Source organism: Branchiostoma lanceolatum, chromosome 7 (genome assembly GCF_035083965.1).
Source record: "Branchiostoma lanceolatum isolate klBraLanc5 chromosome 7, klBraLanc5.hap2, whole genome shotgun sequence".
In the NCBI taxonomy this organism is placed as follows: Eukaryota; Metazoa; Chordata; class Leptocardii; order Amphioxiformes; family Branchiostomatidae; genus Branchiostoma; species Branchiostoma lanceolatum.
The window spans coordinates 18,803,629-18,826,747 of record NC_089728.1 but is presented as its reverse complement, the minus strand read 5'-3'; the positions used below and the strand labels follow the sequence as shown (position 1 = coordinate 18,826,747).

Below are 23,119 nucleotides of genomic sequence, written 5' to 3'. Positions count from 1 at the left end.
TTTTCTGTTTGTTTTGCTCTATAATTCAAACACAACAGAACCGTTGTTGTGATCAGTGACCGTAGCAGTTGTACCAGAGTAAATAGACTGTATAGAATAGGCCAAGCGACACCGCGCTTTCAAGTGTCGGCTATTATGTGGTTAACTGTCGGTCGGCTGGTATTACATCAAAGAAAAATAAACGCACTGAACCCCTTTGATGTGTCAAGTTTGTCTTGTGATAAGAGTTGTTACCTTAGAACACACCTATTTTCTTACTCGACTCAGGTGCAAATGCTTGCTTGCTTACTTGCTTATGTCGAGACTGGACGGTCTCGAGTCGTGATGGCAGTCCATGTGGCTCTATCCCTCATCGCTTGGAGCAAACTATCAACTTCAAGCCCAGGTGCAAATGAGTACCTTAAACTCCAGCAATGGACGTCTTCTAGCACGAGATGTACAGTCGCAAGCCCGTGTTGCAGGAGAACCGAACTTATGGCTCGTCAAAGATACAGCCACATTTGAGAGGATCCACGACTCGAGTACGTTGAAATCGTTATAGGCCATAGTTTTACCAACCATTAGGGATAGGTACGGGTCACAGAGAGAATAAAGCGATCACTCTGGGGTTATGGAAATTGATTACGTAAACCAGTTCTCAGATCCGTTAAGTCAAAGTTGACCCCTGCTGCCTAATTAACGGGTCACTTGAACTTTCGGGTGGAATACAGCACTACAGGATGATGGTTTAGCAATTTTTTTAATGAAGTGTAGAACCATCATTATATGAAATGGCCAGACCAAGTGGTAGTTCAAAATTGCCTTCTAATATTACGAGTATCAAAATATTAAACATGTCATAAATATTCAAACTTTAGCCAGCATGTGGCTCTTCAATTTTGATTTTCATTAGACAAAATTGACATGTGTGTTTTCAGCAATGATCACTCTACAAAACTGTAGAGTGACCAGGTACTGTACTAACATTACATGGTAGATATTCATAAATGTGTATAATATTTGTACAAAAATTGCAGGTTTCAAATATTCATGAAGGCCAAGCAAAGTGCTGGCATTTCTGACTACCATGGTCACTCTACAGTTTTGTAGTACAACATGTCTACTTTCCATACATATGTTTTATGATGGAAAAAAATATAACACGGTGAGCCACAACTTAAAAGAAAATAAGATGACAAAATCTAACTTTTTATTCCTCCAAAGGTGAAATATGACCTCTTTGTTTGAATAAGTGGACAATACAGCTAATCAAATTGTTGACATAGCACGCAGACAGCAAGCTGAGAGACTACCTGGGTAAAACAATAGGTACCTGGCTGGATCACACCTTTAATTGGCCCATTCTGTTGGAACATTCTAGGCCTGGCTTTGTTTTTCAACAATATACAAACATAGATCAAGTACAACTTTTTAGTATGTAATACATGTATCATGGAACGTTATTCCACCACACTTTTCAGATACAGTGTTTACATATAAGTAGTTAGGTACTAGGTATAGGCGAAGTACTCCGTGGCCTCAGCGAGACTTAAATTATAACGCAAAATTCGTCCGCCTGCCGCATGACCATCAGACGATTGTTTGTATTCTCCAACTTCCAATCAGAGCCTTCGATCAGGGGTCTAGTAGGGAGGGCACCGTTTAAAATTGCGACTACTGACCCCCCCCCCCCAAACGAAACCTCTGTTTGGAAAATAATCTCTTTCCCTCTCGCGGCCCCAAATGTTTCAACATTGGTAGAATACCTTGGGAACTATCAAAGCAGAAATGTTAAATCCAGCTTGTTTTTTCTGTGTTTCAAGCAAGGATTAAAGTTAAACCTAAGTCGAGGTGGTTTCAAGCAGTGCATGCAGTTAGTCTGCGGGAGGGACACTCCACAAAAAAATCGCACATCCCCAGATATATCAAGGTTTTTATTCCAAGGAATATCAGCTAACCTGTTAAGTCTATCTTGCAGACTCTACATCCCTAATTGTTTTTTTTTAAAGAAACAGTTTTCTCATAGTGCCTGGTCCTGAGTTTTTGACTTTTTTAAAAATCCAAAATTTCTTCATACACTGAAAAGCTAACAGCATGCCCAATACACACTTGGCGAAATAATTCCCAGACAATAATACAAAGAACCCTGCTTCACACCCGCCAGGGTGCCAGGTAGCAGCTCACCTGGCACCCCTCCTGCAAAGTTTTCGCAGTAGGCGGAGAGAGGGCAATTAGCAAACAATGGGGGAAATTGGGGTCAAAGGTGGTTGCTATGTGTTACTAGGGCAGCCAACACCCTCTTTGCTGGGGGTCTAATTTTTGACTTAACGGGGGTGAGTTCACGTTACACTGCATATCAATTCATAGTTCGTGGTTATAAACCTGCTGTTCAACTGATCTTGCTCACAGTCACTGACGAAAAGTAGTGGATGCTACTTGAAACGTCTGACCGTTTCCAAAATCATATCCAGTTGTTTGAGTAATTGCTCTTTTGGCGTATCTTATTACCTGGATGTCTAATCTTCATCGACACGTTACACTGTGTCTGCTATTGTGTGGTTTTGTGTTACGAATAAGAAAAATAACCACCCTGAACCCTCATCGGATGTGAATTTGCTGTTTTCGAAAACCGTTTGACGTTCAGGTAACGTTACATACAGTCGTGAAATACTAACGTTCAAAATGATACCACGTTGGTATCCCATGCATAGACCCTGAACCAAGTGTTCTCTTCTCCGCAAGTTCCGAAGAGAACTAAGTTTCCCGTCTATTTCACAGACAACATACACACAATTAGGGTAGTGAGCTCACCGTACCGATGGAAGGAGAAGCCACGAATGAGTTTACAGGGGTTAAGAACGAAGGGTCAAAGGGCAACAGGGGAGGGATCATTAGGGTCAGGATAGGGGTTATGTGATTTGTCTGCTCAGCCGACGGGAAACGTGACTTCTTCTAGGATTGATTGGTGAGTCGCCAACACAGTCACGACTTAAGATAGAGCTTGAGTTTCTAGATAAGGGTAGCAGTTTAAGGACTTTTAAGTGTAATAGACTTGCACTTTCTTCTTTGTCTCGTATCCCTTGTCTTGCCTACACCCACTATTATCGATTCATTACAGCTTGGCGTGACTTGTCTTCAGGGAACTCTTTTCATCGTCCACGCCAGGTGGGTCATTTTCTGTCCTTTCAGTGATCAGTGAAACAGCCAGACTGCTGCCAGCAACATCCATCATTCTCCTGTTTATATGTCTCAACGCATGTATTGCATGTTTATTAATTGCTTATTACGAGGTCATTAAACGTCTGGTTCTGATAGAATGTTGAACCTTGAAATCAGATTAATATTTCTAGATAAGTGTAGCAGTTTAAGGACTGTTAAGTGTAATAGACTTGCACTTTCTTCTTTGTAACACATATAACTGCATCATATTCCTTTCTAGATACCCAAGCAGGATACAGGAATAAGTTTAAAATTCAGTACCTAAATCCGTGTTTGATGAGAGCCAGGCCTAGAGCATTTTAAAAATCACACTTCACTTCTTTAAAAAAAATAGAGGTGACCGGGTCAACCCGATGTCTTACAGCCAGTCTTACGCTGTTTGTACTTATTGTACAGAACTAGTGTGCTACGCTGCAAGGCGGTGTGCCACTTATGCAAAACAAACAAAAGATCGCTGTTTGTCAGCAAATCATGTCAATCAGTTATTGTTGTTGATAGCATATGTCGAATTTAACCCATGTTTCAAGAAAGGACAGGCTGGTGTATCTTTGTCAAGACAGTTATGAGAACGCCTGAGTCGTTAAATTGATATCACACATTTTTTTAGTAAACTTAACAAAACACGTATGTTTATCACCAAACACAACAGAAGTCGTGTATGTAACCAGTATCCATGGACATACGAAACATTAGACAAGGGATTGATATGGGTCACCGAGAGGTAAAAGTGATTGGGTTATGGAAACTACTTACATAATAAGGTTATGTTACACTGTGTCTGCTATTGTGTGGCTTTGTGTTACGATGAAGAAAATTAACCACCCTGAACCCTCATGGGGTGTAAATTTGCTGTTTTTCAAAACCGTTTGACGTTCATGTACATGAAGTCGCGACATGTTCAAAATGCTATTAGTTTGGTATTCAAAAGACCTTGAGTATATTCCATTTCAAGATAGGTTGGTCGACAACGTACACAGGCACTCAAGAGAAAGTTTCTTTGTTAACCATGTATCACTAACTCGACCTACAGCCTCCATAACAGATACATTACATCCGTGCGTGAGTTGCTTTTGGGGAACTCTTTTCATCGTCAAGTTGGGCCATTTCCTGTCCTTTAAGTGATCACTTAAACATCCGGACTGCTGCTAGCAACGACTTAGCGTTTCATCGTCAAGTTATAGCTACGGCCAATTGTTGTTCTTTCAGTCATCAGTAAAACATTCGGACTGCTGCTAGCAACAATACCAGTCTTCTTTTTTCGGGCCTCAATGTACATTGTAGTGTCAATGTTTTATAAAGTGCTCATCACAGGGCCATTAAACATCTGGTTTAAAAGAATGACAGCAGTAAAAAATGTCGTGTAAGAAAAAGAACCTTGAAAAAACGATAATTCGACGTTAGACGTCATACGCAAAGAAATGTAAACACCGTATTTAAGTCTTGCCGTCACTAAAAGTTGCTACGTCTGACTGGTAATCTAAAACGTCAACTACTGCTTGAAATAAACATCGACAACTGAATAAACGTTTGAAACAAGCAGACGTTTTAGACAGCGTCTTGTTTTGTTTTGTTTATCTTGTATCGTTACTGTTGCCGGGTTTTCAGGTGATGGTCGATGCATCAGACCACGTTTTGGACAGCAACAGTAGTTTCAAACTTTTTTCATTGGGATTTAAGCTAAGTATAAGTTACGCAGTTCTGCATGCATCCAGCTCGATTTTTCTAATTTTACAAAGACTGTTCTGTGAATTAACGACGTTAACCTTGCCCTGTATAGTAATGGTGCGATAATCTGTCAATTATTGGAGAACATTAAAGGTATCTAGGTTGTATTGAGCAAGTGTCCGCTATCACGTGGTCATATGTTGGTGGGTTAGTGTTACAGCAAAGAAAAATAAACGTCTTGAACACCTTTGAGGTCGCAAAGTGGTCTTGTAGTTTTGGGTTCTGAAGGCAAAAGTTGTGCCATTGGAAAATAACGTTACATGTTCTACCTATTTTCTCACCAGGTGAAAATGAGTACATAGCTTCCGTTACGGACGTCCCCTTAGTCCATCCCGGTGTACGTGGATCAAACCGTACAGTCCTATCTTACGCATTTTGTACGTATTATTTGTACAAAACTAGTGTACTACGCTTCAAGGTAGTAAACTACCCTCTACCAGGCTCCGCGCGATCAATGGGGAAAAAAAAGTAGAAATCGGCTAGAGTGAATAGTATGCCAGGGGTAGTCCGCTATCGCTATACAGTGAAGCTTCACTGTATAGCAGACGACCCCTGGCATACTATTCACTCTTTTTGGCCGATTTCTACTATTTTCCAAGCGATCGCGTGGAGCCTGGTAGAGGCTAGCAGTTTACGGTTATGCAAAAAAAAATCGCTGTTTACCAAAAGACGTTATTCCTAATCAGGTAGTAGCTGTAATCTATTCGAAATTTAATTGCTTTCCAATTGGCTTTCAATAGACTTTGTGTATAGCTGTTTAGTTAGTTACTAGTAGTAGGCACCTTGTACAGTCACAACTCATCATATAGCTTCTTTGTTTCTCACCTATCTTTTATCCCATTGCCCACCCATACCAACCATAACGTATATATGGCCTAACTTCTCTTCGGGGAACTTTATTCATCGCCAAGGTGGGGTCATTTATGTACATTGATTAGTTAAACATCCGGTCGGCTGCTTGCAACAACAATCAGTCTTCTGTTCTGGTTTCTCAATCTAATTATTGTACAGGTTCTGTAGTGCTTATTAAAAAGTCATTGAACCTTTGGTTCAGAAGAATGTCTCGTGTAAGAATTGCGCTGAGTGTTGATATACGGCCATTATTTGTAGAGAAGTGTAGCGGTATTAAAGGATGTTATTGTGAATTACTTGTGGCGACGTCTTTGTACCACGTGTAACATTATAGGTGAGTAAAACACGGGGGGCTTTGTTTTGTTTTGTTTACTATGAGTTACCGGGCGACAGCTAATATATCAGCAGAGCACAGAAAACATTGGATCCTTCATCATTTATAGGGTCATTTTCCAAATGAGTTGTGCGGTCACCAATCGAGGTAAGGAATTTTGTTTCTAAAAGACAAGCTTATCTTTGTTAAATGATTGGTAAATAATCATAACATTGCCGTATAGTAAGGTGCCAGGTAAAATGCTATTAGCGTTTTGCTTTTGATCTTCAAAGTTAATGTTTTACATTGCCCCGATGAAGCTTTTTAAAGAGCTTGCATCATTTTTCCATAAACACCACGCTTCCTGTTGTCTATTAGAATGTGAAAGGTAACAGCACTCAACAAAATGTGGTGACCTAAAGCCCCCCTCTCACTGGACCCGCGGCCCGCTGACGGCGTTACTGCGTCCTAAACTGGTTTTGTGTTATCCTTGAATCTATAATGGGAATATTGTTCAAAACGTGACGTTGCAAGTATGACCAAAAAGACAACAAAACACAAAGCTTAAAAAGATTCGTTTTTTTGTCGATGAAATTCGTTGAATGCTTTGTCAATTCGATCGGCCGCAGCGACGCGGTTCCAGTGAGAGGGGGGCTTAACACGTATATCTATATCTTTGTATGTGATATACTATATCTTGTTCGTATGTGATATACGACAGGTTACGCGACACTAGAATTTTATACTGTTGTTTGGTCAGGGGTCATAACAGACATAACATAACGATCTGTTTCAAAGATGTTACTAGGAGACTGGCATAGTTATCATGTCAAATTTACCCTTTTCTATTCTTACTCAGAACAATACATACATTACAGGTTGATCTAACTTATCTTGGAAGAACTATTTTTATCGCCAAGGGGCCGTTTCCGGCAGTTTCATTGATCAGTTAAACATCCAGGCTGATACTAGCAACAACAAACATCCTTCTGTTCTGTGGACAGGGGGTCTATTGTACATGTTCTATTACCCGCAGTCCATAACCGTCGGTTTCAAAAGAATGTTAACAAAAGTGTGTCGTGTAGTAAGGAATAGAGCCTTGATATACGGTTATCATTTCTAGATTAGGATTGCGGTATACGTTTGCTAGTGTGATAGAATTTAACAACGTACATCTAAATTCCGTTTCTACCTGGAGAACTATACCCACAGTAAAATGAGTATTGGATTAAACCATTTTTTAACAATTACTAGAAATTTTACTAAAGCCTCTCTGAGACAACCTCTTGAAGCAATGCAAAAATCCCAAAGATAGACCGTACCATATGAAAGCAGGGCGATTCATTTTTCTAATCTTACTATTGTCTCCTACGAATTTGAAAATAATGTAGTTTCGTTGCAAATATTGGGACGAAGAAACCGTCAAGTGGTAATAGAAAGTTAAAATGTAGTTGACGGGACGGAGGTCAAGCACCGGCCGCTTTGTGTTGTTTTGTTTAGTTTGAGTTACCGGGCGACGGTTAATATATAAGCAGAGCATAGAAAATCATTGAATCCCTCACCATTTATAGCGTCCTTTTCCATATGAAGCCTGTGGTCACCAATTGAGGTAAGGCATTTTTTTCTAAAAGACAAGCTTATCTTTGGCTAGTCTGCCTTATCATAGAAGAAGAACGTTATTGCGCGACCATTGTAGCAGGTACAAAGTATGGCAACAACAGTAAACATAGAACAAGACATGAGTATGGAATAAAACTATTCACTACAAGTACAGCAAAATGACCATCTTAGGTTTTATATGATTCAAGTTTTCTAATTTTGAGTATCATTATTTTTTCTAATAACAAAACAATCTTTTATATATTTGCCTATTTTAACACTGTATGAGCTGTTGCATCTAGATATATAGTCAAATCTATCTGTGGCATTGAGTGTCTTAAAATCTGAAGTACTTGAATTGAGAAAGATGAATAACTCAACTCGTAGGGCATCATATTTAGAGCATTCCATAATAAAGTGAAACTCATCTTCAATTCGATTAGGACAGAATGGGCAAAACCTTTGGTCGGGAGCTACATTAAAGTATCTACCTGTTTCTATATTCAATCTATGGCTACTAATCCTTAACTGTGTTATCGCTTTACGGATTTCAACACTATTCACATCATATAACATTGCCGTATACAAAGCAAGGTATCAGGTAAAAACTCTCTTAGCGCTTTGTTTGTCGTGTTCAAAGTTACATGTTTTACATAACTACGATAACACTACGTTTATTGCTGACGAGAAAGACAGCAGCACTCAACAAATTGTGGTGACGTAAATAAATCACACATGACAGGTTATGCTGTTGTGTGGTTAGGTGTATAATCTTGCTGCGAATAAACGCCCTCAACATTTTCAGACGTAAATTAGCCGTTATTTTGTTAAGTGTACATGTAGAAATAGACTATTTAAAATGTAATAGCTTTACGTATCTAATAGACCTGAATCATCGTCGTTATCATAGACCTTGAATATGTCTGTTAAATAGAGGACAGTAGCACAGCCTCGACGCAAAATATAGCTTCTTTGTTTGTCATAGATCCCGAATCCCTCCCATACCAACAATAACAGATACAGTACAGCATTACGTAACTTGACTTCGGGGAATTCTTTTAATCGCAAAGGTGGGGCCATTTCCTGTACTTTCACTGAACAGTTAAACATCCGGTAAGATACTAGCAACAACACAAATATTACGTATTTGAGCCGATTGTATGTAGTGTACCACGTGGAAAGTTTTTGTTTATTTATAGATACGATAACTAAGCTTAGTGTTAAAGATATTGTTAAGCCATAAAAAGACCGGAGACTCCGTCAAATTATGATATCATATCTAAGCATTATTTTAAGGGCTTTATAACATATTTTTAAACCTGCAACTGTATTTTTCCTACCAGAAAAGGACTCAAGCAAAGAGAGTATTGCTTCTTCATTTGAAAAACATTAAAACAAATCAAAATCAAACCAAATCAAGCATTGACCTTCCATGACAAAACGAAGTGCTACGAAGAGTGCTGACAAGTAACAATGGAGGCAGGCCCAAACATTTTTTCTTTATTTGTTTGCTGTCTCATTATTAATGAGAAAAAAATATTATTTTCGAAGTCATAGAATATCATTTCTTTGAGCTATAATATCGAAGTTGAAAATTACATCCGTGTTATGTAGGTCAAGATTGTAGCATGCTGTACTCGGCGTTAGCATGGCGTTGTGTTTTGTTTGTGTTTTGTTTACCAAGAAACGACCCAAGAAGTATCGCTGAACTGACTATTATTACAAATACAGTGCTATGGATTAATAACTCTTGGCTTAACTCCAGGGTTTAGCTACATATATGCAGACTATGTGATAGGATAGGGGTGCTGTATTTCACTAAACATTAAAGCATGGACAGTGATCTTGTGTGTATTTTCGCCGAGAAGGTTATGCATAGGGTAGCGTTTGTTTGTTTGTATGTAACGACCAGCATAACTCGAGAAGTCTTAGATGGATTGTCTTGATATTTGGTAGGTGGGTAGGTCTTGATGAGACTTGGAAATGACTAGATTTTGGGTCCCCTAGCGGCTTGCTACGGTACTGCAGCGGAACTTCCTGTTTTGATATCTCGTGTTCTGGACAAGCTATAGAACTGATTTTTGAGCGGTAAATAGCTCTTTGGACAGAGAGTAAGTGGTATATGTTTTGGCGGTAGGAACTGCAGGAGCAGGTTTTGGTCCTGTTTTTTTCACCTAAGGTAACCTGAGGTTTGAGATTTCAAGTGTAGTGAGATGTGTTTTTAAGTGATTGTTTTTGCATGGTTTAATCATGTGTTGCATCGGAAAGTAGATGGTGTTTGGTGGCTCCTCCCCTACAAGCAAAACCTTCTCCCATGAAAAAAAAAATGCAATGTTGATCTTACACGATTGTCGTCCATGTTTGCTGTTAATCAACTCTTTACCTCGTGTAAGTGGGTGTCATGAAAATAACACGTTCAGTTTACACAGGGAGGTATTCCTTGGTTTACACTGTAACATTATCAGCGTTCAAGACATTGGAGACATTGGACAGATGACTCACCTTTTCAAAGTCAGTCAACGCTGTGCAAAAAGTTTTCCGTCTGAAAAAGTTTGTCTCTATAGGCGTGACGAGGTAAATCAAACATATCTGAAAGAAACGCTACTGCCTTGAAACTTCCCGCTATGTGAGCGTACATCACAATGTCTTTGTGAACGTTGTTATTCATCTGGTTGGTGCCTAATATAGGTGTGATTGATGATTCGTCCGTCAGTCTGACGACGACTGCTGTAGTCATCCATCATTGGGTTGGGTCGCATGTGTCCTCATGTGGCTATAGAGTCCAATTTTGGCCTTGAACCTCCGTCCACAAGGTTCGCATTGGATCAGTGTTGTGTTCTGTGTGGGGTTGGCTTCCCGTTGCTTCCTGGCTCTCCTTTTCTGCTGGGCGGCAGCTTTCCTAGCTTCCTCACATGTGATGGCGCCATCTCGAACTGTGCATCGCCACAGTAGTCGATCCTTGGCAGCTTCTTCCCAGGTACCAGTATCAATGCCGAAGGCCTTTAAAGCTGCATTTAGAGAGTCTTCGTAGCGCTTTTTCTGGCCACCACATAGTACTGTTCTGTTGAATGAACGGTTCACGATCGTTAAAAAAAAAGTTGCAACAAACCTGACTAACCGTCGAGCTTCGAGCTCATTATGCACAAAATCCATCTTTGTCCCCGATCAATGACAAACAGATAAAGACACCCACCCAAAAACATAAATTGCCATTCACGACTTATCGAGCAATTCCGTCTACAAACAAACAAAGAAAGAAGCAAACAAATAAACACACGCACCCCAAATAATTAAAATGTCCTTGTTGTCCATATTATATCCTGGTGTAGATGGGTCGTGGTGCTTTCCTGTGACTTGACGTGCCATGTGATTGCAGGTGGAATAAATGGGCCTCTTGACGGGTGCATAATCAAGGTGTAGACACTTGTGTGACGAACCTCAAACAGTGATATCCAATTTATCGTCGCTAGATATCGCTGTATTTATATCTGTTTGTTTACTGTCTGAATATATGAAGTCTGCCATATCTGATGGTCTTGTTATCCACGTTCCCGTCGTCGCATCGGTGTGTAACTTGGCATATCGTTTGCCTGGTTGGGCGTGGTGATGCACAATGTCTTTGTTACACCGTAACTGCTTTTGTCGTCAATGCAATATCGTAATTGCACCCCTATTTTGACGCGCATGTGCTACTACCCTCCCATAGAGACCATGCTTAAAGCCGGTCCGCTGTCGCCCAAGTGTCGTAAAGCCGGCGACACAATTCATGCGAGCATCGGCCGATTTTGTAGATCGCCGGAAGCTCGCCGAATTTCAAATTCGCCCGAGCGTCGACCGTATTTTTCACTGAAAACCTGCCCCGTCACAAATTGAATGGGGCTCGGGCGACGTCCGTCGAACGCTAATAATCATAAATCCCACATAAGACGGTACCATCTCTTGGACACGGACGAAGTCAGAATCAAATGGCCTGGTAACAATCTCAAATTTGGACCAACTTTACTTTCTGAGTTGTGGCAAATCTGTTGGGCACAAGTGAAGTAGGTGGGCACACTGAAAATAATCATATAAAGAGGCATTTTGTTATAGACCAATCAAAATACAAGTGCAGGAGCCACAAGGTCAACAGATCAGTCGTTTAACCGCGATCCAAAAATTTTCACCAATTAGAAATCGACCGAAGCTCGGGCGAACGCTCGTCCGAGCTTCGACCGACCGTTGACAAGCCTATCGACGCCCTGCCGACGCCTGGGCGTGCCTCGGCAGACAAACATAGATCTATAATGACTCAGTGGACTTTCAACGAGTCATTTTTTGGAGAAAAAACTCAGGAAGTGAAGTCAAACCTCAAAAGTCAAGCCCCAGTTCATTAATATACAAATTGAAACAAGAAGCATTGTCTTCGGTGTCAACATTTTATTTATAATTTTTTTTTGAATGAAAATTTAACTTTGCATTGAATTGTCTTTCATTAGAAAAGTTTGGCAGCATTCGTCGACAAGTTGAAATTAGTATTAGTTAATATTACAGTATCATTTATCACCTTATGTTATAAACCAAACTGTCGTTTCCTTTTATCTATAAACAAGAAGGAGTTCGGCCGAGGCCCGTCCAAGCTCCCATCAACACCTGCACAACGCTCGCCCGAAGCACGCCTTACTTTTCATGAGTCGGCCGGAACACTGACGACGGTCGTCCGATTATTGTTCAAGGCCCGTGCGAGGCTCGCACGAGGCCGAAGAGTTCGGGCGACCTCCGACCGATCAAAAATCGGGTCTAAAATCCTCGGATGCCCGCCCGAATATTGGCCGAGCGCTGGGCGTTGCTCGGGCGAGCTACGGGCAAACTGTTGACGAGCTGTGCGAGTTCAAAAATCGTCGCCGAGGCCTCGCTGAATTTAAGCGCAGCTTCCAGTGACACGCGAACGTCGGCCGAGCTCCGAAAATTCGCCCGAAGCCCGTAGAATCGGCAGGACGTCGGTCGTACTTCGCCCGAAAATCGCCATTTGGAGCTCGCCGACAAGTCGGCCGAGCTAATTTCTTGATTTGTGACGGGGGCTTAAGCAGATACAGGGTAGATTCTTTCGCTACTTGCTGTGATCGTATAGTCACTGTTACATTCTAAAATAGACAACGTGCATCACCACACGCAACCTAGCAAACGATATGCCAAGTTGCATACCAATTAATGCGGCAACGGGAATTGTGAGTTCTAGCTGCGAACACGTACAGAGCGACCTCCTGTTTGTGTATGAGTAATACTGTATGGTGTCCAGTCGTAGCATGCATATGTGCGCACAGGGCAGGGCGGTGCACTTCTACGCACGTTGTAAAAATGTAGCCTCCTTCGCAGACTTCCTATGACAGCGGCGTACCAGAGGGTTTGCCCATTTTGTCCAGAGGTAGTTGATGACGAATATCACTTTTTGATTGTATGTCCCAAATATTTCGATATACGTAATTCACTATACTCAATGCTATCGTCGGATTTACCAGGATTTATCTCAATGGACTTGAACAGTAAATTTAAGTACATAATGACATGTGACAATCCATGCATGGTATACATAGGGAAATATATCAAAGAATGTCTAGACGTAAGAAACTCCTCCAATAATTGTAAAATCCCATTGTCATCCCATACTATTTCACCATATTATATAAGATAGACTACTTCACCATATTTTATAAGATAGACTACCACATAATATTGTATTAGATAGATTGGTTAGCCCAATAGAATGTTATCTATGTACCAGTGAATGCCATACTTTGTACCTTGTACAATTGTTGTGCAATAAAGTTATTATATTGGGTGGGGGGGAGGGGAAAGGTTCTCTGAAGGGAGTTGTGTAACCGAGGGACGGCGGCCGCTACACAACACCCTTGGCTACACAACTCCCTTTAGAGAACCTCCCCCCCCCCCAATATATACGCCGCTGTCATAGGAAGTCTGCGAAGGAGGCTAGTAAAGATGGGAAATCTCTGGACCTTCAAACTTACCACAATTGTAGTTTGTAGTACGGAGGTTGTGACATTGTAAAAAAGTTTACGCAATGGATGAAAGATTGTTGAGATATGTCTCTCAGAAAAGTGCCCGCGGGCCGCGGTTGTCACTTCCGGGTGGGCTGTAAGGCTTAAAGGAGTCCTAAACCCCAGAGGGGGGGGGGGGGGGAGTTATTTACAATGGATGGTAATTTTAGGAAGTAGAAATGAATATTTTTTACAGTATACAATAAAGTACCCACTAGTCCCGTGCGCATCCAAAAGCATTCAGTATTCTACCAAATTCCCCAGGTGACCCTCAGCCTATGTGTTTTTTTGCAATGGGCCTGACAATGCCTGACAAAAGTTAGATTACAAAAAGAATGTTAGGGTGGTTAAGAAAAACTCGTCTTGCTATGTGTTCTTTTATATCTTATTAAAAATTGGCCTTCTTATTGTGCTTAACCACCCTCATTTACGCCGAAAATATCCACGTTATCCATGTTCACGCATAGGGAATACACTGGTAGGGTCTGCAGGGGTTTAGTGAGTATCATATTGTTTTAAAAAACACACCTTGTGTAATTCACCACAAGCGGAATTCTGTACAAAGTCGGCTGATGATGTATTGATTGATACATAATCTAGAGGAAAATATCACCGCCTTCTGGAGTTTAGGACTCCTTTAATGGTTCAATGATAATCACTCTTCAAAAGGGGCCATCTAGATCTTAATTTGTGACTTTGCCCGGAATTTCTAGATCCTATCTGTGCCATGCTGTAAAACCGATCTTTTCAGCAGGTTGACCTCTCCTGTATTGAAAGAAAGATATAAATAAACACCTTTTCTTTACTTGCTATGAAACACTACTTGGACTGTACAGAAATGCACTTTGTGTGGGTCAATACTTATAATTCTTTAATTACCGCCAATCAAAAATGCACTTTTCACACCTGGCTCCACATACAGTCTACGATTCCGTTGCTGCATAGGTATGTTAAGTATCACAAGATGATAGGACTGGCAGTTTTAATAGAGAAATAGTGCTTCATAATAAAGATACATAAAATGGACCAAACCATTAAAATCTGGGGCCATCATAACAATTATCCAGTATACTGGCTCATCCCTGAACAATTAATTGCCAAATACAACAAAATAAACCAGGATCGTAATTCAAAGAAGTGAATCAAGGTCTGTGATTTCACACCTTACATCAAGATCCATTTCATGCATTTATCTTATAACAACTAGTCACTAGCAAAGGAAATTAACAAAGACCTTACCCACAATGTACACACTATAAATACTTCACGGAGAATTTTGTCCTACGGACTCTTGTTATCAATATGGCGATACTTTCATCGAGGGCATTGCTGAATTGCTAAAGGTAGCTACGAACTTAGTTTCTCTACTTTGCTGCTCACTTCCCTCGCTTTGTTGCCTGTCATCAATCTTCTATTAGTACCTCCCAAACGGGTTGTTGATAGTCTAAAGTAGCGTATTTTGAAAATATCTGTATCTCTATCTAATCATATATAGCTGGTATAAGCGCCCTCTTGCATAACACACCAGGTTCGCAGGCACGGGACGCAGCATCATCTGGTTACATTTCACTGAACAACCTGCGACGCCTAACCGTTGTACAACTGCAAGCGTTGTTTAAAGTTATCTAGTGAGTGTGCTCCTACGTATACAGTACTTGCTGGCAACGAGTGTCAATCTACGATAGTTCTATGGGAAAACAAAGTAAATTAAGGGCTGATAACTCTGGTACATGAAGGCACTACTATTTCATGTTCTTTTCTGAGCTGTTAGTTAACACTTAGTGGTCGATACATCCACTAATTTATAAGTCGTTTTTACCCCATGTAACGTAACCCTACCAATAATCGTCCAATTTATTCAAAACGTCATTTATCTTCAATCGTCAAAACCTTGCGCACAGAGCTAAATATTTAACCCATGGGAAGAAATATCAGCTCTTCTAAAAAGAAAAAAAGTCTATAAGTTTTTCTCCTCCTGTTTAACGCACGTGCAAGCATGTATTTATACTGAGGTCTATGATGAGAATCGTGCTAGGGTTACCCATTATCGTCCACTTCAGTCTAGAAAAAATGCACATTAACTGCCCAACGTAGTGTAGTCTACAGACGAATGATCGCGAAGTCACTATGTCTTTCCCGCCGCTTCCTTGACGCGATTGAAGAAAATAATGTGATTCAGTCAATTTCAACAACGCTGGGCAGTACGTGAAGTTCACATGATAAACGCATGACAATAATGTTTTGACGTGCGAAAATGTAGCATCAGTGCGGGGGTCGCTGGGTTGTATCAGACATTCCAAAAACTAGTTTCAAACCTCGAATCGGCAGCTATCTTTAAAATACACTTGCTAAATATGAATCGTGTAAGTTAGAAAAACATGATGAAGTACGCGGTGTCGAATTACATATAAAATACGCCATGCATGACGCTTCAAGCTATCTTGATGTTACTGGCTCGGGAATTGTTTCTGTCATGTTTGCTGGGCGTAAATATATATCATTGTTTTGTTTTAAAGAAAGTCATGACTAAGGAACATACTTATGCCGTTCTTTAGTTCTCATGAGAACTGGCTTTGGCATAATACACCTCGGAATGTGGTCATGACCCAAAATGGACGATAATTGGTAGCGCACGATAACTGGTAGTGCTACGTTATATAGTCTGGAGATTTGTCTTCTGTCCTCTAGTAGCGTCCACTGTAGACCTGCTTTCATTTTGGTGACACTAGCACCCCTGCATAAGATATTATGTACTTTTGTCCCAACTTAAAGGATAACATCTTTACCTCTTCCTATAGTTTTAAACTGTATACAATTTCACAAACGGGTCCGACATCACATTTTGGAAGAATTTATTATCTGTAAATGGATGGTACAACAAAAAATGAAATTTTGAAACAGTCAGACGTTTCAGTGACTAACGATAGGACTGGGAAGCCAGGTTTTATACCAAAACTCTGAATAGATATGTTAATGAGGTTAAGAAAATTTAGGATGGTCTCCAGTTGCTTGAGTGACTATTTTTTGGCGAATATTACTACCTGGATGTCTAACCTTCATCAACGTAAAAAAATGAACTTGTTTCTAGATAAAAGTTAGTAATTTGTGTATGTATAACATAGGGCGTACAGTCGTCATACGTCATTGTAGTACGTCACAGCCAGGCACTGTATTGCTTCATTCACTATCAAGTTTAGTCAAGTGACAAGTTATATTGAAAATGACGCTTGATTTAGAGCCAGCTTGAGTATGTGTCAATGCAATGGCCGAGTGGGTACCAAAGACTCTAAAAATGGTACATGCTGCTTTCTCTGCTTAGCACTCAGCATTTGGGAAAGAGTATGGAAGTTAAACACACATCACTGCCAGTGGATTAGCCCCCTACTGCAGTGATTGCACAAAGTTGTGTGGCCCAAGGGCTTTGGAATCGGAGATGGGCGCCGCCCTTTGCACCTAACGGTGCGGGAAGGACTTTAACTTTGAGTATGTGTCAGTTTCCTTTCAGTATGTGGAGTTTATGTCCTTAGTGAAAAATGTATACAGATTGGTCAAAGTCTTTAAATAATCCATTTCATTTGTTTTTCAGCTGGAGTACTTTAGGGCCCCGGTATTCGCACTCATAACAGATCTATACAGTAACTGTGCACTACATTGTACAGAAGGTGAATGTATAGATGGCATATTATGGCAGTGTATGGTCATTTCAAGGGTATATGTCCGGGTGTGTAAGGCCCTTTAAACGTCCTGTACACAGAAGTGGTCCATCTCCGGGAGCATCTAGGGAATGTACAGGACCGGACGCGCAACGTAAACAGATCCGAAATCCCATGATTCTGAAGGAAATGCAGAATTTCCATGAATGTGTAAGGCAATTTCTGACCCGGAAATTCGGCTTGCCGCGTAGTGAGTATCAATCTAAAAATATTCTTTCAGAAGTCTGTTACCATGGGAAATCATAGCTCGAGACCGGTACCGTTGCTTCCAACAACCGTCGGCGGTCGGTGGGCCGATCGTCGTTTCGAGTTTGAGAACCTCGTCTTGGAAGGGGGAGGGGCAAAAGGCATTGCGTACATCGGAGTATGTAAGGTGAGGAGTCTGAGGACAATCCAATGTATCGTTCTATTTTTTAAAAGATTTGACCGATTGCGAGGTCACCGCTCGATCTATTTTGCCGATAGATTTAACGTATCTGTGTTCAATAGCAAAAAAAAATACAAACTGTGTATTGTTTCATCAGAGAAAGAAAAATTCTCTTCGTATGATATATGGGTAAGAAAAGTAGATAGAAAAGTAACAAACTTATAACTGCCAAGAAGCTGCTACCGCAAATCTAGGCCATGTCTTTGAAGCCTAGGAAAAAATTAGGTCAGTAGGTAGGGATTCTTTTTATTTTTTTTCGGACGAAGTGATCCGACAAATCATTTTCAATGATGCAAATATCAACTGCATCAGACACTTTTTTCAACACCATATAGCAATAATACAGAAATACATACTTGTATGAATACATTAATAAACTAATAATAAAGAAGAACAATGCTTACAAAACGTTCTTACATCAACTGTTCAAAGCCCTCATCTGTTAAAGGAAAGCTACACAAAAAATTGAAAATCCTTCTATGCTATGCTTAATATATTCCAAAGTCAAATTCTTACTTCAAGTTGTTTCACATAAGTCCGTCATAGTTCTGGGATTTTCCACAGTTTGCGACTTATGCCGTGCTGACGCCTTCTCGCCTGATAATTGAATTATATGACGTCAGTGTTTCAAATTTTTCACTTGATGATTGAATTTTAGTGATATAATACAATCATCAGGTGAAAAATTTGAAACACTGACATTATATAATTCAATTATCAGGTGAGAAGGCGTCAGCACGGCCTAAGTTGCAAACTGTGGAAAATCCCAGAACTATGACGAACTTATGTGAAACAACTTGAAGTAAGAATTTGACTTTGGAATATATTAAGCATAGCATAGAAGGATTTTCAATTTTTTGTGTAGCTTTCCTTTAAGGCCCCCATACCACTAGACGGCGATCGCGTTGAGCACTCGCTGCAACCTAAATTGGCTTTGTTTAACCATTGATTTCAAAATATCGTGCAATATGCAAAAAGTATGTCTAAAAAGACAACAAACCACACAAATCTGAAGCGTAAAATATTGTTTCTAATCTATAAAATTTGTTGAGCGCTCTTTCAAATTTTAGGTCGCAGTGAGGTTGCCGCCCCAGTGGAATGGGAGTTGAACAGAGCGTGAAATACAGGAAGTCTTTCTTAGATTTCATCACTGAGATTTAAAGGTGCCCAAAGCGATTTCAGGGGGTAAAACTTGAAATATTCTGGGGAAAACAATTCTGTTTGGTGAGGTTGAAATTTACATTTACTTCCCTATATTAGCACATCTGCATCATTATTTCATACTTTGGGCGTTTAGAAATAGCACAGAAGTAAGCCACAAAAGGAGTATTCTATTTATCGGGTCCCCCCAAAAATCAGCCCAGAATCCAGCAGTAACCGTTTTCTGTCGACAATTTTCGGTAACTGTCGGCCGCGTGACGTCACAATGCCCAAACACATTGAGCCAAGACCACGTGATTATTTCTCCGGAAGCGTTCGGGACTTATCGGTCAGAATCGTGCATGTTCGGAAGATTTGAAATGATGGCTGGCCTCCAAGTACTCAGATTTTCAATGAGTTCCCACCGCACAACGGCATCACATTTTTGCTCCATGATGGTTGATGTGCGATGGAATAGTGTTATCTAAACTTACAATGGATAGAAATCAGAAAAATTGATTTTGAATATATGACTTTCAGCGCCCTAATATTGCTTAGGTTGCTTTTAAGGTCCCTTGCCAGCCAGCAGCCGACAAAACAAAAAGAGTAGGGTCAGCAGGTTTTCGTAAGGGTCGGTCGGGTAACCGGAGACACAATCAGGTTACCGGAGACACAATACGTTTTTCCTAGGCCTCCACATATTTCCAGATTCAGCTAATATGTGCTAATAAAATCGGAAACATATGTTAACTACATTTAACTTAAACTGCCCTGCCCTTAGTTGTGTACAAATTCAAGTTTTGTAAAAAAAATTGTAAATACCAAAGCTAGCCCATCATCTAAGTAGAATGTCGTTTGTGTCGTGTTCCGGTTCCGGTTCAGGTACTGGAGGATGCCGGGATCCTGCCCCAGATCAAGCGGTTTGCTGGAACCAGCGCAGGCGCAATCACCGCTGCCCTCCTCGCCATCGGGCTGACGCCACAAGAGATGCTTCAAGAGCTGATCGCTAAAAACCTACTGGATGTTGTGTTAGGTGAGTAGTGCAATGTGGCCAGTTTGCCGTTGAAAGCAATAGAAAAAAATTGTCATGAGTTTCTCTGATATCTAAGATAAACAATTTATCCCAACAAACATCAATGCATGACTATTAAGTTTTGGTTGACCGGGTTTACTAAAGTTGTAGCAAATCTAACGTTACATGACAATTAATGGCGGCCTCGCCGGCGGAGTTCCGAAGACACGATTAGATTCAGGGTCTCAGGCCACAGTACGAGACTCAGATTTGCGCCGCATACCGCGAGAATCCCGCGAAACTTTTCGAGATATCCAGAAAACCCCGCGTAACACACATGAAATCTCGCGGGACGTCCCGCACTATCCCGCGATACGCCCCGCACTATCCCGCGATTGGTCCCGCACTATCCCGCGATACGTCCCGCACTATCCCGCGATACGTCCCGCACTATCCCGCGATACGTCTCGCACTATCCCGCGATACGTCCCGCCCTATCCCGCGACACGTCTCGCACTATTCTGCGGAACGTCCCGCACTATCCCGCGATACGTCCCGCACTATCCCGCGAAACGCCCCGCACTATCCCGCGATACGTCCCGCACTATCCCGCGATACGTCCCGCACTATCCCGCGATACGTCCCGCACTATCCCGCGATACGTCCCGCACTATCCCGCAATACGTCTCGCACTATTCTGCGGAACGTCCCGCACTATCCCGCGATACGTCCCGCACTTTCCCGCGATACGTCCCGCACTATCCCGCGATACGTCCCGCACTATCCCGCGATACGTCCCGCACTATCCCGCGATACGTCTCGCACTATTCTGCGGAACGTCCCGCACTATCCCGCGATACGTCCCACACTTTCCCGCGATACATCCCGCACTATCCCGCGATACGTCCCGCACTATCCCGCGATACGTCCCGCACTTTCCCGCGATACGTCCCGCACTATCACGCGATACGTCCCGCACTATCACGCGATACGTCCCGCACTATCCCGCGATACGCCCCGCACTATCCCGCGATATGTCCCGCACTATCCCGCGATACGTCCCGCACTATCCCGCGATACGCCCCGCACTATCCCGCGATACGCCCCGCACTATCCCGCGATACGCCCCGCACTATCCCGCGATAGGAACAGTTGAGATACAAAATCAGGAAAAAATTAAACAACAATTACTGCTTTACATGAGTTACCAACACATGTGAAGAAATAATGTGTTTTAAAACCTGAGTGGAACCCATTGTCAAGTAGAGAAGATACCTCTAAACAAGGTCGTGAGTTGGACATGCAAAGGTGAAATTTAAATGGTCGTAATTTTATATGATAACACCAGCAGCATTTCTAAATACGCATTCAAACGTGATTGACGTATGTTCTGTGATATCTACAGATGCTCGCTTCAAAGCATTGAACTGGATTCCCTTCATGAAGAGGCTCATCCAAGTCATCGATGTCGTCGCAAAGAAGGGCGCGTGTCCGGGCAGGAAGTTTATGACGTGGTTTGGGGAGATCCTAGAGAGGCACCTGAAGAAACGAGGTCTACCATTGGACAAAGACGTGACCTTTGAACAGGTATGTTCAAAATGTACGCGGACATTATGTACGTATACTAAAAGTGGCTCAGAATGTTATACAATGAGAACATTAGAAGGTAAATTCTGTCATAAAAACCAAATGCTGGAAACCTTAAAAGGCGTTTGCCAGTGGGGGCGAGGAAGGACCTCTATGTGGGAAAAGAATAAGAATTCATAAGAAATGTTAATTTGTAGTGTATTGAACGTCAGCACCATTCTACGACGCTTTCCTTTGAACATTCATATGCACTGAAATGACACCCGTGTCTAGTCTGAACTGTCTTCACTAAAAACATATTCTCCCGATATAGATATACCACGTCCTAGGGGTAGAACTGTGCATCGTTGCGTACAACGTGAACTACGACGTGGAATCCTACTTTCACGTCAAAACCACGCCCGTGCTGAGGGTACGGGAGGCTGTGCGCATGTCCATGTCCATCCCAGGTAAGTAGGTTTAGTACTGACATCTTTCAGGGTTCCATGCGCATATACAAAGTGCTCATCTTCAAATACAGATACAAGAAGTGTCCATGCAATTTACTTTTGAATACACGCGTAACAAGGATTCCACGACCTCATAACTTCGCTAAATAATGTTAACCTCTTAAAGCGAAGTATTATCAACTTTAAGGCTTCTTATTGATTTTGGAAAAAAAGTCATTTGAATGATTTATATTGATTATCTTCTCTACCCCGATACCACGCGTTGTTTAAAGTATGGAAGTGCTATCTTTCACCCCCATTCCACTTGGGGGGCGACCTCGAAGCGATCGCGCGGCGACGTACAATTTGACAAGAAAGAATTCAAGGACTCAAAGAATGTCATCGATTAAAAACGAATCATTTTACACTTTGTGTGTTTGTAGCCATTTCAGCTATACTTGTACATCTTGTATTATATTCCAAATGTGAAGTCAATCAATGTCAACTAAAATAGGTAAGTAGGTCGCATCGAGAGTGCATCGAGAGCGCAGCGCGATAGTCGTCAATAGCCTGAATTCAATCAAGCCTCCTGTGACCGCTCGCCGCCCTGTAACCACCTCACAACCCAAGCGGGGAGGGGAGAGAAACCCCCGGACAGCTGGAGTTTGCGTTATACAGACTAAGTCGTCAAGTGAGAAGCAAGGAAGACTATTGTAGCTTTTTTTCACGAATAGATGTTTCAATGTCGGTGAGTCAAGTAAGTAGATTTAATCAGATGCGAATCTATCCAACTATCTAATATTATCTATCTATAGCTTAACCACAGGCATTTCTACATTATGCATATGTGTGCCTCGTTACAGTTGCGTTCCAACCGTACGAACTGAACCGGCTCTACACCTACGTCGACGGAGGGCTGGCAGCCAATTTCCCTCTTTATGCATTTGACGGTACGTTAAAAGGTGAAGGTAGGACGTAATCGTATCTAAGGGCGAAGAATTTGGTTAACGCAACGCCTTTATATAAGTTATAAAAGCTTTGAGTATAGTTTGGTATAGTTCGGTTCGACTTCGGTAACAGTAAGGGTGCTCTG

General features: G+C 41.5%; 2 protein-coding genes across 5 annotated transcripts in view; one reads left to right on the top strand and one right to left on the bottom strand.

The window, feature by feature from the left end:
• Positions 1 to 2,826, bottom strand: part of LOC136438038 (uncharacterized) — a 35,001-nt gene extending 32,175 nt beyond the window's left edge. Inside the window, exon 1 of one of the 3 annotated variants that reach the window (XM_066432666.1) lies at positions 2,796 to 2,826. The gene's annotated coding sequence lies outside the window, so the exon portion shown is untranslated. Of the gene's footprint in view, positions 1 to 289; positions 401 to 2,790 lie in introns of those variants that run through there. The other 2 variants (XM_066432667.1, XM_066432665.1) reach the window with 2 other exon arrangements.
• LOC136438039 (uncharacterized protein YqhO-like) lies at positions 335 to 23,104 on the top strand. Of its 2 annotated transcripts, none has more exons than XM_066432670.1 (7): positions 335 to 521; positions 3,098 to 3,144; positions 17,653 to 17,805; positions 19,882 to 20,032; positions 21,417 to 21,598; positions 21,912 to 22,047; positions 22,890 to 23,104. In XM_066432670.1, the coding sequence occupies exons 1-7, from the start codon at positions 335 to 337 to the stop codon at positions 23,003 to 23,005; spliced, it is 972 nt and encodes a 323-aa protein (XP_066288767.1). In that variant the 3' UTR covers positions 23,006 to 23,104. The 2 variants fall into 2 exon arrangements, with proteins under 2 accessions (XP_066288767.1, XP_066288768.1); XM_066432671.1 differs by lacking the exon at positions 335 to 521 and adding an exon at positions 2,866 to 2,944 and having other exon boundaries at positions 22,890 to 23,020.
• The last annotated feature ends 15 nt before the right edge of the window (positions 23,105 to 23,119 follow it).

Excerpts from the sequence above, each read along its gene's own strand:
- LOC136438039 (XM_066432670.1), top strand. The coding sequence starts at position 335 with ATGTGGCTCTATCCCTCATCGCTTGGAGCAAACTATCAACTTCAAGCC. Across the intron at positions 17,806-19,881 it reads CGTACATCGGAGTATGTAAG|GTACTGGAGGATGCCGGGAT; the intron begins GTGAGGAGTCTG and ends GTTCCGGTTCAG. Across the intron at positions 21,599-21,911 it reads AAGACGTGACCTTTGAACAG|ATATACCACGTCCTAGGGGT; the intron begins GTATGTTCAAAA and ends CTCCCGATATAG.